General features: G+C 42.4%; 1 protein-coding gene across 4 annotated transcripts in view; it reads right to left on the reverse strand.

The window, feature by feature from the left end:
- srgap1a (SLIT-ROBO Rho GTPase activating protein 1a) overlaps positions 1 to 16,332 on the reverse strand; it is a 96,636-nt gene that overhangs the window by 14,151 nt on the left and 66,153 nt on the right. For 3 of the 4 annotated variants that reach the window (XM_050072711.1, XM_050072713.1, XM_050072714.1), the window contains exons 10-18: positions 16,085 to 16,169; positions 14,960 to 14,987; positions 12,684 to 12,789; positions 10,045 to 10,105; positions 9,169 to 9,246; positions 8,932 to 9,066; positions 5,122 to 5,227; positions 4,691 to 4,915; positions 2,845 to 2,924 (exon numbers count right to left, since the gene is read on the reverse strand). In XM_050072711.1, coding sequence (XP_049928668.1) covers positions 2,845 to 2,924; positions 4,691 to 4,915; positions 5,122 to 5,227; positions 8,932 to 9,066; positions 9,169 to 9,246; positions 10,045 to 10,105; positions 12,684 to 12,789; positions 14,960 to 14,987; positions 16,085 to 16,169 — 904 coding nt within the window. Of the gene's footprint in view, positions 1 to 2,844; positions 2,925 to 4,690; positions 4,916 to 5,121; positions 5,228 to 8,931; positions 9,067 to 9,168; positions 9,247 to 10,044; positions 10,106 to 12,003; positions 12,038 to 12,683; positions 12,790 to 14,959; positions 14,988 to 16,084; positions 16,170 to 16,332 lie in introns of all 4 variants that reach the window. The other variant, XM_050072712.1, reaches the window with a different exon arrangement.

Consider the following 16,332-nt stretch of genomic DNA (forward strand, 5'->3'; position numbering starts at 1 on the left):
AGCAGATAGAACATCGATGTATCGATGGCGTGCGAGAAGTGCTACTCTAAAATCAGACAATTAATCTCCAGGCACGACAGCCACGGTCCATGAGACTGTCGTGTGTCAGCCTGGAGCAGAAACATGCTGAGAGGCAACGGCAACACACTGATGTTTAGCAGGTACAGCTGAGGCTGATGGTAATGTCATTAGTTTTTCAGGTATCAACTAAAATATGGGTAAAGTTTTAACTAGATGATGGCGCTATATGAAAAGGAAAGGGATCACCAAAGTTGTTACAGTTCATCCTGAGGGGGCCATGAATGTGTGTGCCAAATTTCACAGGATAAATAAAAACTCTGACCTGCTGGTGGCGCTAGAATAAAAGGGAGGAGATCAGCAAAGTCTGTAGGCTTCATCCTCTGGGGACCATCAATGTCTGTACAAACTTTAATGGTTTTCTGTTTATTTATTTTTTGGTTATTTGGATGTTTAGCTCTGTGACCTTGACGTCAGGGCTCAAAACACTGTTGCTGTGTACAGCCACTGATGGGTGTAACTTTTAAAATCACACACACCATTTTTTGTATTTTTTTTTAACTGCACCAATATATATTTTTTTTCTTGGCACTTCCGCCATGAACAGATCTGACCGAAACAAAACCAACATCGACCACTTTAATTGGTAGTGATGTGCTGTACACAACATATTTTGACTTTTTAATTTAGTTTGGAGTGAGATAGTAAAATTACTGCAGATTTTACATGGTCATAGTTAGAATTATCTTGAACATGACACTTTTGAAATTTTCAGCAAACCTCTGAAGGAAAAGATTTTATAAGGGTTTAAACATGAAGACATTGTCAATGTGTTAATATGGAAAAGGAGCTAATTTTCAATTTAATTTTCTCCAAAACTGAAGGAAATGTTAATTTATTTCTGAGTTTAAAAACGAGGACATATTCAGTGTCTTACAAACCTATTATGGAAACTGTTACATCAAATTAGGACTTCTTTGCTGATGGTTTTATTTGCTGTGGTAATACATGAGAAGCAGAAACTGGGGCGAAGCTTTATAGAACACCTAACATGAGACTATATTTGTCTTACAAATAAACATCCACATTGTCGTCTTCCAAGCTAATTGAAGTAGGAATCACTTAGCTTTCCCTTTCTGTGTGCTCTGTGTAAATCTTGCCAGTCCACGTCATCTGTCTGAGCTAATGAGCTCTAACACACTCCGCAGGGGGGCTGTGGGGACGACATTTCCGGACAGCTACTCAGACCGTGTGGAATGACTTTTACTCTTCTCTCTGTCTCGTGTTCACTTACTTGGAGGGCAAAGAAGGCAAATGCATTTTGAGCTTTGAGAAGAGTAAACATAAACTATTTCCAGTCTGCAGAATAAAGCGCTGGTAACCAAACAGGAAAAGAGGTTTGCTTTTGTGTCTGAAATCCAAATGAGGTCATGGGGATTTAAAAATAACTGACGACAATAACTTGACCACAGTTCAAGACTCCGCAGGGAGGGACTCCAGTCAGTGAGGACATCCTCCCAGTCCGCTCAGAGAGAAGCTTTAGGAACAAAACCATGGTAGCAAGGGATTTCTGGAGAACACAATCTTCCATTAATTACTCAAAGAGTTGATAGCTGCCATCTGTGTTCTACAGTGGGAATCCTCACAGAGAGAAGTTTCCCTGTATAATCAGATGTCCTTTTTATTTATAAAGGACATCCAGATGATGACTGGAGTTGTTCACAGCTGATGTAATGTGAAGAGATCTACCACATTGCCTTGCTCTTTCTATGGAGACTGATGACGAGTGGTGACAGGGAGCCCCTAAAAATCATCTCTGGGTGTGAAAAGGAGACGGGATTGGGGCAGTTGTCACCATGGAAACAGGTTTAGGGAAGTCTGTTACTAAGGTAAGATTTGAAGCCTTCTTGGCTCACACTGTCTACATCTGGTCAGCTCTCCGTCACACATATTTATCACTTTTTAATGAGCTGCAAGTTTTATTGTCTTTTCCTGCTTTTTTTTGCTGGACGTTAACAGCGACGTCTGACCCCAGCTGATATTTTGGTTTCGGCTAACTCGCTCACTATTTGATTTGGACCGGACCAACTGGTATTCATTTCACTCAAACAAAGGACCACATGTATGATCACACAAATCTACAGTATCCCACCATGTCTGAGAGAGGTCTATTGTATCCTCCAGTGTCTACACAAGACTGGTGTTATTTCTATTTCTCCATATTTCTCTTGGACACATGGAAATGTGGTAAAACGTAGAGAAAACACAGACCCTATAATATTTGGAAAGCTATTAAAACCTGACACTTCTGACGCACCCTCATACATTTGCTATTCTTTTATAAATACTTGAAAAAAATGAGGAAATTGAAAATTTAAACCCAAGACTGTGACCCTTAGAGAACAGGATTTCTCTCCCAAAGGGTTCCCGTTGGTGTGGACCACCCTGGAATTTGTAAAAGGGGGATGTGGAAGTGTCCCGAGGACCCAAGGGAGAAGCAAAATCATTAGAATATGAATGGCTGTCCATCAATGGGAGCCCAGTTTCCTGGCCCTTCAAGGTTACTGCATTTAACAGGCTGAAAGGCAGGATTAGCTGCAGTGAGACCCAGAGAGCTGGACTCAAACCTCAAAGTACCACGAGCACAAGGGAAAGTTACAACATGGACAGAGCATATGGATGCTGTGGATGTAATGAATTAAAACTCAATGAATGATACAGTCTTGTGGAAAACATGGCGCAAAACAGACAAATGCACACATATAATTGAGGTATGTACATTATTATGGACTACAAGCTTACATACATGTTTGTATAGTTACTTACCGTCCTCGCTGGTGTGTGTTTCTGTCCCTCCCTCATTTTCTACTTCCTCCAGGGCTCCATGCTCACTGTAGGGGCTCTCACTGTGGGGGACAATGACAGACTGTATGAAAATATGGACGCAGCCATCGTCACGACACACAATGGTTTGTGAACACACACTCTGAAGCCTCAAGTTTTGGCCGTCGCCCTCTCATCCAACCGATATCTGGTCAAGACGGTGGGGCTGTGGAGGAGAGAGGGGTGGATGTGACTCATTAACTGTAGCTGAAAACAGCATGTCACTCGTAACTCATGCATAACTTTAAGCCCTAATAAATTAAAAATGGCGAGTAAAGACCCCCCGTTCAGTTGTCATGTATGTAAAGAGACCAAAACTGTTTTTTTTTGTACCAATGACCGGCTGTAAACATGTTTATTTCTGCTGAACAGTTGGACATGTAAGCATGGCAGTCTATAAGGATTGACTCGCTTTTGGAGCCAGCCTCAAGTGGCCATTCAAAGAACTGCAGTTTTTTGCACTTCTGCATGGGCTTCATTTTTCCGCCCCAGAGGTTGCCAATTGGGGACAACATCTTAACTCTCAGTGTCACAGCTGAGGCAGGGTCAGGGGTTAAGGGACAGTCAGGGAAAGCCTATTTTTTCCTTCACTTCTTTTTCTCTGGGAAAATGAAATTTGTTTGAAGTCACTTTATCTCCTAACTCAGTTTGCAACATAAGGCTTTTGCTCAATTCCCGATGGTCACATCTCATTTCAGTGAAGATGACGGGAGGGCAGGGAGGTTTTAAATTTAGTAAGACCTTGAGGAAGTTCAAATAGTGGTCGTTATTCTGTGGGAGGCTTAGATCCTCTGTCTGTGGTTGGGCCTCTTTTTCTAAATGGACTTCTCCTGGCATCGTGCTGATGGAGCTGGTGGTAATGCCACACACAGATTACCCCTGCCAGGAATTGAGTGTCTCCTCCCATGCTAGCATGTCACCAGTCGCCTCCTCTTCTGCAAGAAAGGGAGGCAGCCAAGACAACAAATCTCCCTAGGGGTTCGTGTGTGTTGCCAGGGGGGACACAGTCGTGCTGAGACGGGTGATTAGCTCTAGCCAGGGATAAATCCCTGTCAGCCTGTGGTGATGTGGGGGCATAGAGAAGGAGAAATAGAGACAGATAAAGAGAGGAAGAAACAAGTGATAAGCACTGCTTACAGATGCGGAGCTGGCAAATGGCTTTAGGTTTGATCTGTTTAACTCCAGTATGTGCTGCAATTCACCTAATCATCCTCTCCCTGCCAGGTGACCTTTCTTTTATCCTCCTGCCGTGATCGGGATAATTAAAGTGATTGTTTCAGCCTGTCTCACCTAGAGAAGGGTCCATCATTTAAAGTCAGCAATAAAACATGCGCTGCCTTGTCATGTTCTTAAACCACAGACGCATATTTGGGGATTGTAATTAGTTATATCAACCCCACTGACATACTACTGACACAGCTGCAGCGTTGAGAGCGCACACATACCTGCATGCTGAGTGAGTCCCTAATGAAGGAGGTTTGGCTGCGAGCCTCTTTCCATTCACGGTAAGAGGAAAAAAAGTGGAACAAGTAAACCACCAGCGTCTGTCTGACTCTCAAACCTACATGTCGTTTAGGAAATCTGTGCAGCTGCATGAAGTGATCTCATCAGAATGCTTTCCATCTTCTCTTTTTTAATCCTGGATAACCCACAACTTGACCTTCAGACACCAGTGACAGGGTGGCCTGGTAGCTGGTGCGTGTCTTGTAACTCAAAGACCTTTGTAACAAAGCCATTTGAGTTTGCTAAAGAGGAAACACAACCATGACCTAAATGCATCATTCCTCACCAGTAGTCTCCTCCAGCCATACACTTCTCATAGATGGGCCCGTCCAGTTCTTTGGCATCAGGAAAGATGGTCTCATGGTGGATGATGATGGTCTTGACGATCTCGTTGACGTGGGCCTGGCAGGAGACCTGGTCCTGGCTGTCTGGTGTGGGCATGAGCGTGGGGCCGAAGCATATGGCCAGATTGTACGGGTCCATCATGTTCTCATCACTGTACTGGGACAGGCTGGAGAGAGGAGGGTGGGTGGAGGAAGGGAGATAAAAAAAGGAGAGATAGGGACAAGGTGTTAAGGCGGTGTTAAGAGGACATACCACTGGGGACAATATTATATAGTGGATGCTCTTTACTTAGAACGACATGTCATAAAGAGGGGGCAATCTTTATGAAGTGAGATACAGGATGGATTTACTGGTTAGTGTCTATAAACTTACTGGTTGAGGAAGGCGAAAAGGTAGCGCATGACGATGAGGACTGATCTGGGAATGGTCAGGAGGATCTTACGGATGTACAGCGCTCTCTCATACAGGTTGTCTATTCCTAGAGCAGCAAAAAAGGACAGAGGGTATGATGTTAATATGGCAAGAAAAATATTGTTAGATTAATAAAGATGGCTTTGTTTCCTTCCAATCACCTCTGCTGCACGTCAAATGCACCACCTCATCTTTCTGATCATATTGACGCTGAGCCAATTACTTACTCCTGAGAGTCTCTGGAGGACCAGCAAAGATTTACTAATGCAGTGATATGTAAAATGTGTTTGTGTGGAGGCCACAGGAAATGTATCAGCTCTGTGGTGACCTTAACCTCAGCCTGTGTTTGTCTGCTGACACCAAAGAGGAAGAGGAGAAGGAAGTCAGCCCTGACGACGAGGACGCTAGGTAGCTTTTCCTGCTCTAAATGAAAACACAATCTCTCTAAATCCATTTGTACAGTTCTCTATTATTTCACTCTTTTTTCTGTCTTGCAGAAATTAGGATTTTACTGACAAAGGAGTAACTTTTTCTCACACGTATTTAGCACAGGAACATTTTCAGAACTTTAAACATAAACAAAGCATTTAAAATCCTATTATGCTTTATCAACATGCTAGACCGCCAACCTTTGTGTCTTTCATTACTATCTCATTTGTTCCACTGTGGCACTTGAAGCAGCCTATTTTATTTGGCTGAGCTGGGGCTCTGCTGGCTGCTAAAAATAGCCCTGTCACCCTCCAGCCACTTTGTGCCATCTGGGATTTAGGCTTCTGGGATACTTGTGATGTATTTCATTTTTCATGAATACCTAACTAGGATTCTGCGACGCTCCCGAGCACTTCAGAAGCTACTGTTCAAAGATCTACTCCAGTGTACGCTTAAATATCACCTACAAACATGACTGTGAGAAAACCCACGCAAAACATCCCTGCTGCATTTCCAAAATGAAAGATATGAGTTGCTGCAGTATGCCACTGTGGTGAGAGGAAAAAAAACAACAACAAAAACACACAGTCAACTGAGAGCAGTTAAATGGAAAAGTGATCTCGAAGCTGGTCTGAGCTGCTCCATATGGAATAAGCAGAGGGTTTTTAATATGGAGCCTGCTGGGCGTTCAGCCCACACTGCAATCACTGGCATGTTGAGCTGGGGAATGTAAACAGGGAATCCCCATCACTCATCCTGCACAAATGTGTAAAAGCACACCCAGAAAGCACACACAGACACACTTCTCACACACTCGCGAGTACACAACAGCCTGCGTGAACATAAAAACGCACACAAAGTTGCACAAGGCATTACAGCACACACTGTGCCCATGTGACTCTGAGCATGTTCAATTGTTCTTTATCAGAGCCTTAAAGCTCCCCATGTAATGTCTTAAAAGATCAGAACAAGCCACACAAAGAGCTGACTGATCTGTGAACTGACTCGCTGCAGAATGACAATGTGACTGTTCTTAGGAGGACTTCAGTGTAGATTCAGCTCTGGGTTCAAACGCCGCTCAGTGCTGCGGACATTTAACATTCCACCACGATCCCGTAAGCATGGCCAACTTTGTGCCACTCATGACAGATAATATCCTTCTCAGTGCTCGACCAAATACCACAGAGTTATCAACACTAAGTGTCAGAGAGAAGTCAGGGCTATTCTGCTGTAAAACACCACAGATGGTTTATTATCCTGTTTCATCTGAGGACTATATTTGATGGGAATGAAGCTAAATAATAAGGCCATTTCTATAGATACTACAGTCGTGGTGAAAGCCAGGAAATAAAAAAAGGAAAGACTTGTAACGGTGCTTCAATAACAGAACATATCCATGAAAAAAATTAGCAAGCATCCACATTAACAAGTATCGGGCATTCTCAATATAAACAAATCTGCACAGCCTCAAACTGATTTCATGACCACAGCATATGTGGTGGTGAAAAGGCCTAGGAATACTTGACCCTTAAGGTCACATTAGAAGCAAAACATGTTTATTAAAATTGAGCAACCCTGAATAGTCTCACTCTGGGGAGAAGTCTTAGAACAGAGTGAGAACATTCAACACATACTGTAGTCCTTTTGCTTTGTTAGAGTTTTATCAATGTTTTTCAAAGTTTCTAACTTTGAAAAAGCCCACACAGCTGATTGCAGACCAGTGCAAGTTTAAGTCCATCAACACTACCCTGATGTTGGGGAATTTTGGGGAATAAAACATGGTGTAAGAGAGAAGAACAATGTGAAGAGTATACACAGCTTGTGGAAATGTATTTTCATATGCTGTAGTTTGACAGACAAAAATATAATGCTGTGAGAATCCATACCCCATTTGAGTGAAATTAATTTGAATTCCAAAAAATCTCCCAACACCACAAAGGTTCAACAGAAAAACACTCTGTTGTCATGCCCATACAGCGATACAGCCGTACATTATTAAACACACAGTTCCCAGGCATTGGCAGATAAGCAAACTGCTATATTTGCTAACTTTACTCAATCGTTAGACATTTCCATCACTTACTAGCTGCATATGCCAATAGACCAGACCAGCACATACGGGTACCTCACAAAACATGAAGGCTGTGCCCCTTTTTGGGGGTCAAAGATCACAGAGATGTCAGTGCAATTTGACGAGTTTTGATTATAATTTCGACAAGTTTGTATGCATTTATTTCTTGTTAAACAAATGTTTAATCATGGACACGTCTAATAATTATTTGTGACCCTGTGTTTATGATACCTTACTAAATTAAGGTCGAACACATCATGTCCCTTTAGGCTTCCCCCATCCAAGAGGATAAATGACCCAACACAGCAGCCAACATTGCTTATCAGGATATCTACACATTAATAGATGTCCACATCACATTGTCTGTAAATAACCACTTGTTAATAGCCAACTGTTTGAGATACAGACAGTCTGATGCTGCTGTAGTGTCTGACTGTATTGCAGCAGCCTCCTACTCAAGCTAATGTTGGCTATCCATCAGTAGTATCTGTCACCAGCATCATTTAGCAGTTTACCACACTGACAGCGAATATTTATGTATCTAGGCTTCAGTTCTCCCGCGACACAACAGCTTTTCACCATTTTCCTGTTTCTCTCTTTAGGTGATGGCACATGTCTCTCCCAAAAGGGGGCACAGCCTTGCTGATGACTTGACGCCGGTCTGGTCTATGTGTATCACGTGGTACTAGTGATGTTTCAACGGTCACACAGCACAACACTAAATTTTAAATTGGTAATGTAAGAAATGAATTTCAGGTAGACATGATTTTTATGAACATATTGTAAACAATCGCCAAAATAATGTATGGTCAAAACATTCTGTTCAAAAATTGAATATCTACTTCTACTCCTACTTTATATCTACATCGGGAGCGGGTATGGAGTCTGCCATGTTGCACCGCCATGTTTCTACAGTGGCCCAGAGCAGATAAACTAAACACTGGCTCTAGATAGGGCAATCGCATCTTCACGTTGGCCACCATATTTAACAGCTCCTCTGCAACGAGCAGTGTCAGAAAAATACTTCTTTTTTTATTTTTAAATGGAAAATGCTTTAGTCTGTGTTCTCGGCTGGTTGCAATCTGCAGTCTTCGCTGCTAGATGCCACTAAAACCCCCTAAATCTCACACAGAGGACCTTGATTTGAAAATTATTCCCAGGCCTGGAAAACAGTTTTTCTAATTTCAAAACTTTTCCCAGAATTTCATGACTGTGTGAATCCTGCTCAGAATAAAACTACAGGTATTAAGAAAAAATGTGTCTGCTCTTACTGATGCAGGACAGCAGATCATTGAACCTCTCCTTGGGGAAAAGAGGATTCTCCAGACCACGGAAGTAAAGTTTGAGAACGCCAGCCACCGAGTTGATGTCATGATTGTTCTCCTCGTCTGTCAGGGGGTCATTTCCTTAGACACAGACAAGTGAACAGGTTAGCTGGACACCCTTGAATCATAAAATGCACATGAGCCCACCGTCTAAATACAGCCAATATAACAGACATCATGTACCTCTTTCGAACGAGTTCTTGATGTCGTTGACTTCCAGCTGGGATCCAGATACACGAAATATTCCTTGATGTTGGAGACCTGCACAGAGAAAGACAAACAGACAGTAAGGAAGGAGGAACAGAGGATAAAGGAAAGACACACTCATCATGCTCATAAGTCCACTCTGACGGTCACAGAAAGAAACTCACTCACTCAGCAAATAAAGCCTACTTTAGTTGGACCTAAAAGGCACATCCTGTTCGTTAAGCCCCTTCACTTTTCTAATTAAAGATAATTAATGAGTCAGGGAAGCCGCAATCAAGTTTACTAAAGTGTCTTCCAGATGGGATTAGGACTTAATAAGGGGGGAGGTCAAAGGTCAGGAGGAAGCATGATTAGTCTCTTTTAGATTTGTCCGTCATCAGCTGGCTGCTGGATAGGATGCAGCAGACAAGCCTGCAAACCGTTACATCTCACTACTGTCACATCTTAAATGCTTTGAGTTTTCATTCTTTCAGAGTGTCTTTTTTTTTAATCTGGTTGAAAACCAATATTGTAACTCATCACTTGTGCCAGGCTAAGCTTTCGCTCTGTCGGTCTGTCTCACGATATGTTTGGGAATCTGGGTGTAAAAAGGCTGCACCGCTGTAAACAGGATGGAATCTGCATTTTCCCATGACTGAACACACTGAAACCCCAACATGAAAAACTATGTACACACCCAAAACAATTAATGCCTGTAAAGCACTGGAACTTTTCACCCAAGTCAGACAGACTTGGAGATGAAGCAGGTTGCAGTTGGTTTATGAGAAGAATTCATCAAAGAAAATTTAAACACAGTCATTGAGGTTTGAAAGCGTATCTGACGTGACAAAACACCAAAAATAACCAACTCACCATACAAATTTATGTAGCGAATACAGCTCTCAACCACACGGGGGATAGCTTGTCCAGAGTCCTTTGAAGGCAAGTAAACAAAAACACCCAAATGTCAGATCATGTATAATTTGCTGTTTTTATTACACGTACAAGAGGTAGAGCCCGACAGATACTGGAAGTCCAACACATCATGAATACCAATAATCGAGAATAATAACAATGTAATGCAATATATTGCCTTTTTTTTTCTTTCCCCAAAACATCAGTGGTGGAAGAAGTTCTCGAGAAAAAATAGTATTTACTAAAGTGTAGGAATACTTTACTTTAAGTAAATGCCCTGCATTTAAAATATAACTGAAGTAAAAGGACAAAAGTGGCATCAAAATGCATTTAAAGTACAAAAAGTAAAGTACTCATGAAGCATAATGACCAAATTCAGAAAAAAATGTATATTCAATTCAATTTATTTCAATTCAATAGAGCTTCATTTATCCCAAAACAAATTCTAGTACCAGAGAATGCTTCACATATCAGATTACAGTTACTGATAGATGAATGTACATATCAGTTTAAAGTTTCATCTGATAAAAGTGGGATTAATTTTAATTACTTTGTGCTGTCTATCTAAATCTATAAAAATATATTTAATTTGTTGATAATATTCTTTATTAATAATCTGAATCTGTAAAGAAACTAATAACTTAAGTTATAGAATAACTGTAGTACAGTAAAAAGTACAATATTTCTCTCAAAATTGTAGTGTAGAAGTATAAAATAACAAACAGGACCTACTCACATAAAGCACAAGTACCTCAGAACTGTACCTAAGATTTGAGACTTCATTACTTTCCACCACTGTATAAAATACTAATAGTAATTCTGCGATAAAGACATGTAAAAAACAAACATAACCATTGTTGGTAAATGTAAGATAATGTGAATTTTGATCAGTAAATGTCATTGGTATTTAAATAACTGAGAACATACAGGTCAATGCCAAAATATCTGATGTGTAGACGAATGATGTCGGCCTGCTGATGTATCGGTCGGGCTCTAACAGACACTAGTTAATGTTATGTTAAGCTTATATAAACATGCACACCCAGTGTCAGTGAAGTTGGTAGGTTTAGTTACACAGTGAGGGTTACCTTTTTGAGATCTTACTGAGACAGACTGAATCGACTCCTGTAATAACTCACTCATCGTGACATATCACTAAATATACTAAAATTACTGACGAGCTGCAATGACAAGCGTGTACAAACCTGTTGTTGAACACATTTCAATTGGCCTCCAGTGCTGCTAAATATACTTTGTGTCTAGTTATGCTAGCAATCAAGTGCACCCTGTGTTTAAATTAAGGAGAGCTTATCTAAAGAGCCACACACTCAATATGGAGCTCGGGGCAGAAGTGGTGAGATGAGAGGAGCAGCACCGTCTCCTTCAGAGAAAACACATTCCTCTCACACACTTCGACGTGGACTGTACTCTTGTTCTGCTCTCGGTGCCAGTACATGCTTTTAATGATACAGTGGAGCTGTTTACAGCCCTCAGGGGTATACACACGGCCCAAACACGGCGCCCATGCCAAAATCGACTATCTATCGTTGGAGTGGAGCCGTGAGGGTTGAGGCACGGGTCTGATGCAGCAGGATTATGTAATGTTATCTCTTTGGATATGTGAGACTGGGGATGACTGCTTTGTATCACATAAATTCAATACCAATTTCGAAGCTGGAAGTGCTTCACGCTGGGAAACACAATAGAAACTGAAGATACAAGTTGCCGCAACATCTCTGTTTAAGGGGAAAACCTTCAATTCAGTCGGTCTCAGTCTGCTCACAGAGGTCAGGTAACGAATACAAGATACAGACAAACATGACACGAGGTGAAAGTGTTGTTAAGGCAGGACAGATGAAGAAATGAGCGCAGGCAGGCAAGCAGCATGGGCCCCCCAAGATGCTTCAAGGTGTCTACCTGATGTCGAGCGTGTGAGTTCCGTCGTCCGCGGCTACAGAGAAGTGTCGCAGAGAAACAGAAAAGAGAAAGAAAAGCAAGACCCAGATTAGGACCACAGCAGCTGCCCACCAAAGCTTTTACTTAGAGCGTACCCTCATTCCACTCTGTGCTGGCGTCAAACCCAAAAGGAAACAACGGGAAGTGGACAGGACCGGATACGGCCACCAGTGAGAGGCAGTGAAGAGGCCGGAGGAGGGAGGCAGCACACCTTATCAGTCTGGCATCCGCTCCCTGACTGCCATTTATCCTGCTGTTTTCACTGGCCTTTGCTCTCGCTCTGGAGGAGGAGGAGAGAATATCTCTGCCAGAGCAGCTCAGTGATGCCAGGTCAGCAGTGTGTCAGGGGAGCTGACTGAGACAAACATTTATCCCTCCGACTGCCGCTCCTCTCCTCCTGCAGCCCTCCAAATCTATCAGAGCCACCCATACACCCCAGACGCAGACCGCCACAGCTCAATGACTCATGATGAAGGCTTCCAGAATCCAGCATCTATGTTGTTGTTTGTTTTTTGTTGGTAAAAGATAAATCAAAGCTGAAATGCTTTGGGGAACCCACCAAAATGTCCAGAAAGCCAGAGCAAGACAGAAAATAGATAGGAGGAGGAGCAGTGTCAGGCGGGCAGACTGGTAATCAGTACCTTGATAAATGACTCCAAATTGCCATTAAATAACCTAACATTAAATACAGAGCGGGGTCTAGCCCGCCGGGTGCCGGTGTGGGTTTTGTATGGCCCGTTGGGATGTCTAGAATACAAAGAATGTGTTAGAATACGTAAACAATGCAGTTTTCCTTTTAAAGTGGTTTATCCATTCTCCAATAACCTTTATGCCCTTCAAAGACATGAACTGAAGTCGAGGCTGACAAATCTTTAAAACCCTTTGACTCAAGATGATGGACAGGTGAATGAGGGTATTTTCAGACACCGCTGAAACCCGTGAATGAACTTTTGCTTTATAATCCCGTCTTTTCTTTCTCCACCAGATATCAGAGGCCAGTGAAATATCAGACCTGCTGGGAGCATCGCATGTGTCAGCATCCACCTCATGACAGGCACTGCGGGGGACTGCCTCTCTAAGTCTGTGTGTGTGTGTGTGTGTGTGTGTGCGCGTGTGAGGCAATTCAATTTGGCTTCTTGTGACCTGTAGGACTGAGATTAAAAGAGTGCGGGTCTTTGGTGCCTTCTGCTGCTCAATCATAGTGACAAAATTATTCTGCTAGCAAAGGCTGAAGGTGTTTTAAATATCTGATCCGTAGAAATAGAATGAGAGTAGAACAGAAATTCCCATTCCAGTCAACACAGCAGGATGGTCAGTGCGGCAGCTACTTTTATGTGTACCGTTTTCTTTACAACCACCGTAGCAGACTAACTTTCATGTAAAGAAACCAAATTGCAGCAAGTTGTGAATTTACTGAGGTGAGACTTTGCAGTAATGACCAAACAAGCAGTGGAGTAGTAACGTTACATCTTCAAATAAGTAATCGATTACTTTTAAAGTATCACTATAACTATTATTTCACTGTTTCTGTTGGTGCCATCAATTCCATCTTTGCTGTAACGTGATGATCTGTAGCTGCTCTCAAAGAAGGAGTGAGAGCTGCTGCTCAGCCGGAAGCTGAGACGCATGTACAGCAAGTAGAGCCATCATATCTTTTTACATCTAGCTCGCTGAATTAAGGATTTATTTTGATTCAAGACTAACTAAGTCTGCCTTGGTGAGTTGAATTTTGTTTCAGTCAAGTTTGAATGAGTGTTTGTTCAGTGAATGAGAGAAACTTTGACTGGGGTAGGGTTGTATTTTTCTGTTTAGAAAGAAAAACGGGTGTAAGAATAGGCAAAAACAGAGTTCTCAAACCAGTGAGTATGACACACTTGACGCATGTTGTCACCTTAACAGCTACCTACTAACGCTGTTTCTTGTTGTACTAGTCATATGACTTAGGCAAACAGTTCGATGTCCTTTCTACTCATTTTATTTCTAAGATCTCATCACGCCAACACAACACATGAAATCTTCGCAACATGAATTAAACTGTGACATCAGGCATACCGTCCCCGCTTTACTGACATTATGTACTAGTGTACTGGTCATCTCTTCTCATGAGCTGAGAGGGCTGCAACTATTCTGCCAATAATTTTCTCAATTGATTTGTTGGTCAATAAAATATTGGAAATGGAACAGCCACGTGTACAAGAACATAAAACAAAGAAAAGCAACAAATTGTCTCATTTAAGAAGCTGGAATTTTTTGTATTTTTGGATGAAAAATGATCTCAACAATCAACTTTATCATCAAAATAGTTGCAGACTGACCAGTTACTGGCGTGGCTCCATAGCTATTAAGTTTACACTGCTCACAAAGAACTGTATACTTTTCGTAGAATCAAATGTGAGTTACGTATGCAGCGAAATATGATCTGCTTTCAAAGGTGCAAAAGTTAAAGATTCAACTGACACATCTGTTCTTATTCATGTCTCTTTTGTTGCTCTGTGAAACTGAATAAACATTTAAATTTCATGCAAATTCTTTCCCCTCTCCTCTCTATTGCTCCTATGTTAGGTTAAACATTCTCCACTTTATCACCTCTCATTCGCTTCACAGGCCTGACATAAGACACTGTTGGGAATATGAAGTACAGTAAACCTGCCACACGACACCAGGTTTGGCTTAGAAAAACCCTCGGAGGCCAGCACATCTGTCTAACTACAGACTCCTCTGCTGTCATGGTCACAGAGGATTTCACATGAGAATACCCTGAGGGAGACTGTCCTCGCCTTCATGAGCAGCGACACATCACAAATGTTTCTGTCGCTGCTGAAAGAAAAGTGGACTGGATGTGTGTCTTGAATATGCACAGGTCTTCAGGCGCGCGTGTGTTTGTGTGTGTGTGTGTGTGTGTGTTCGTGTACTTTACCTTGTGGTCATGTAGTCAGCTCTGTGGCCTGCGGATGAGGAGAGAAAAGAGAGGAGATGTGAGAGGAAGTTAGATGTGTGGACATGCCAGGACCTGTCTCTGAGGTCCCTGCGGTGCATTTTGCATACGGCTAGTGAAGCATTTTGAAGCCTGCCATCTGTCCGCAACCACTGGCCTCTTGAGCGGCACAAACAAAACCCGTACACACACCTACGCACACAAACACACACACAACAGGCTTAAAAAGGCAACACTTTAGCTGCATTACAATTACAGCACAAACATCCACCAGGCACACAGTTTACGAGTGACGTAGGCGCACAGATACACTAATCATTATAGACATACACAGAGCTACAAGTTTGGACAGGGGAAGTTAGATTACGCACAAAATAGCTTCCAAATGGTTTTAGAGAACAGGAGTAGTTTCGTTTGTGCGGCCATCTGTTCCTGTGAACAGGATCTGACCTGTCTCCGTCTGGGTGACTCATACTGTACTCCAGCTCATTGACAACAATATGACTAAGGAGCGTGTGGGATAAGCAGGAAGCTTTACTCTTCCTCATTAGCACACGGCTCCATTACTCCATTATTACGCGGACAGTTTGACTGAGACCACCAGGGCGGCTGGTTACAACAACGACTGACTGACACTCTCCTGGTTGACAGTAGATTAGCTGAAGCCTTGAGGAGATCCCACCAATGTAGACCAAGGAGAGGCTGTTCTAAAGACCGCCACCGCTCTTATACATGGCAGTCCATTAACTTGGGAGCAAATCAATCACTAAGACGGATAATACAAGTTCACAATCCCTCTCAGCTCTGGCTCGCCTGGCTAAAACCCAGATTACCATCTAGGAGCTCAGAATAGTGGAAAAAGCAGGCAAACAATGGGAAATTTGCCACGGAAAAGGCTGAAATCGCCGGAGTGAGACTGCAGAAAAGGAAAAGACAAAATTCAATAACTAATCATTAGTCACGTCGACTGTTTTGACACTGATTAGGGCTAATTTGCCCTCATTTTGGCTGGAAGGAGGCAACACACAAACTAGTGAAAGTGGATCTGACATTGAGAGGTACAGTGGGAGCTGTAAGAGTATAAAAGTAAAGGGATCGTGACTATACCTTCACCAAGTGTCCTCTTCAGCAAGTCATGTTTGGCCTGCAGTTTGGAGATGAGATTACTGCCCTCCAGAAACTCCCGGAATTTCTGTGGAGAATTGAGAGTAATTACACGGCGGCCCTGAGTGCCAGCCAGAGCGCCCGCTCTTAAGACAGCAATCTATGATAAGAAAGCCAAGGGCAAAGGACACGCTGAGAGTCTTTTTAAAGCCTTTATCAGACCATGTCCATCTTCAGACTGGAACAAGATA

The sequence above is a fragment of the Epinephelus moara genome, chromosome 20 (genome assembly GCF_006386435.1).
Source record: "Epinephelus moara isolate mb chromosome 20, YSFRI_EMoa_1.0, whole genome shotgun sequence".
Taxonomy (NCBI): Eukaryota; Metazoa; Chordata; class Actinopteri; order Perciformes; family Serranidae; genus Epinephelus; species Epinephelus moara.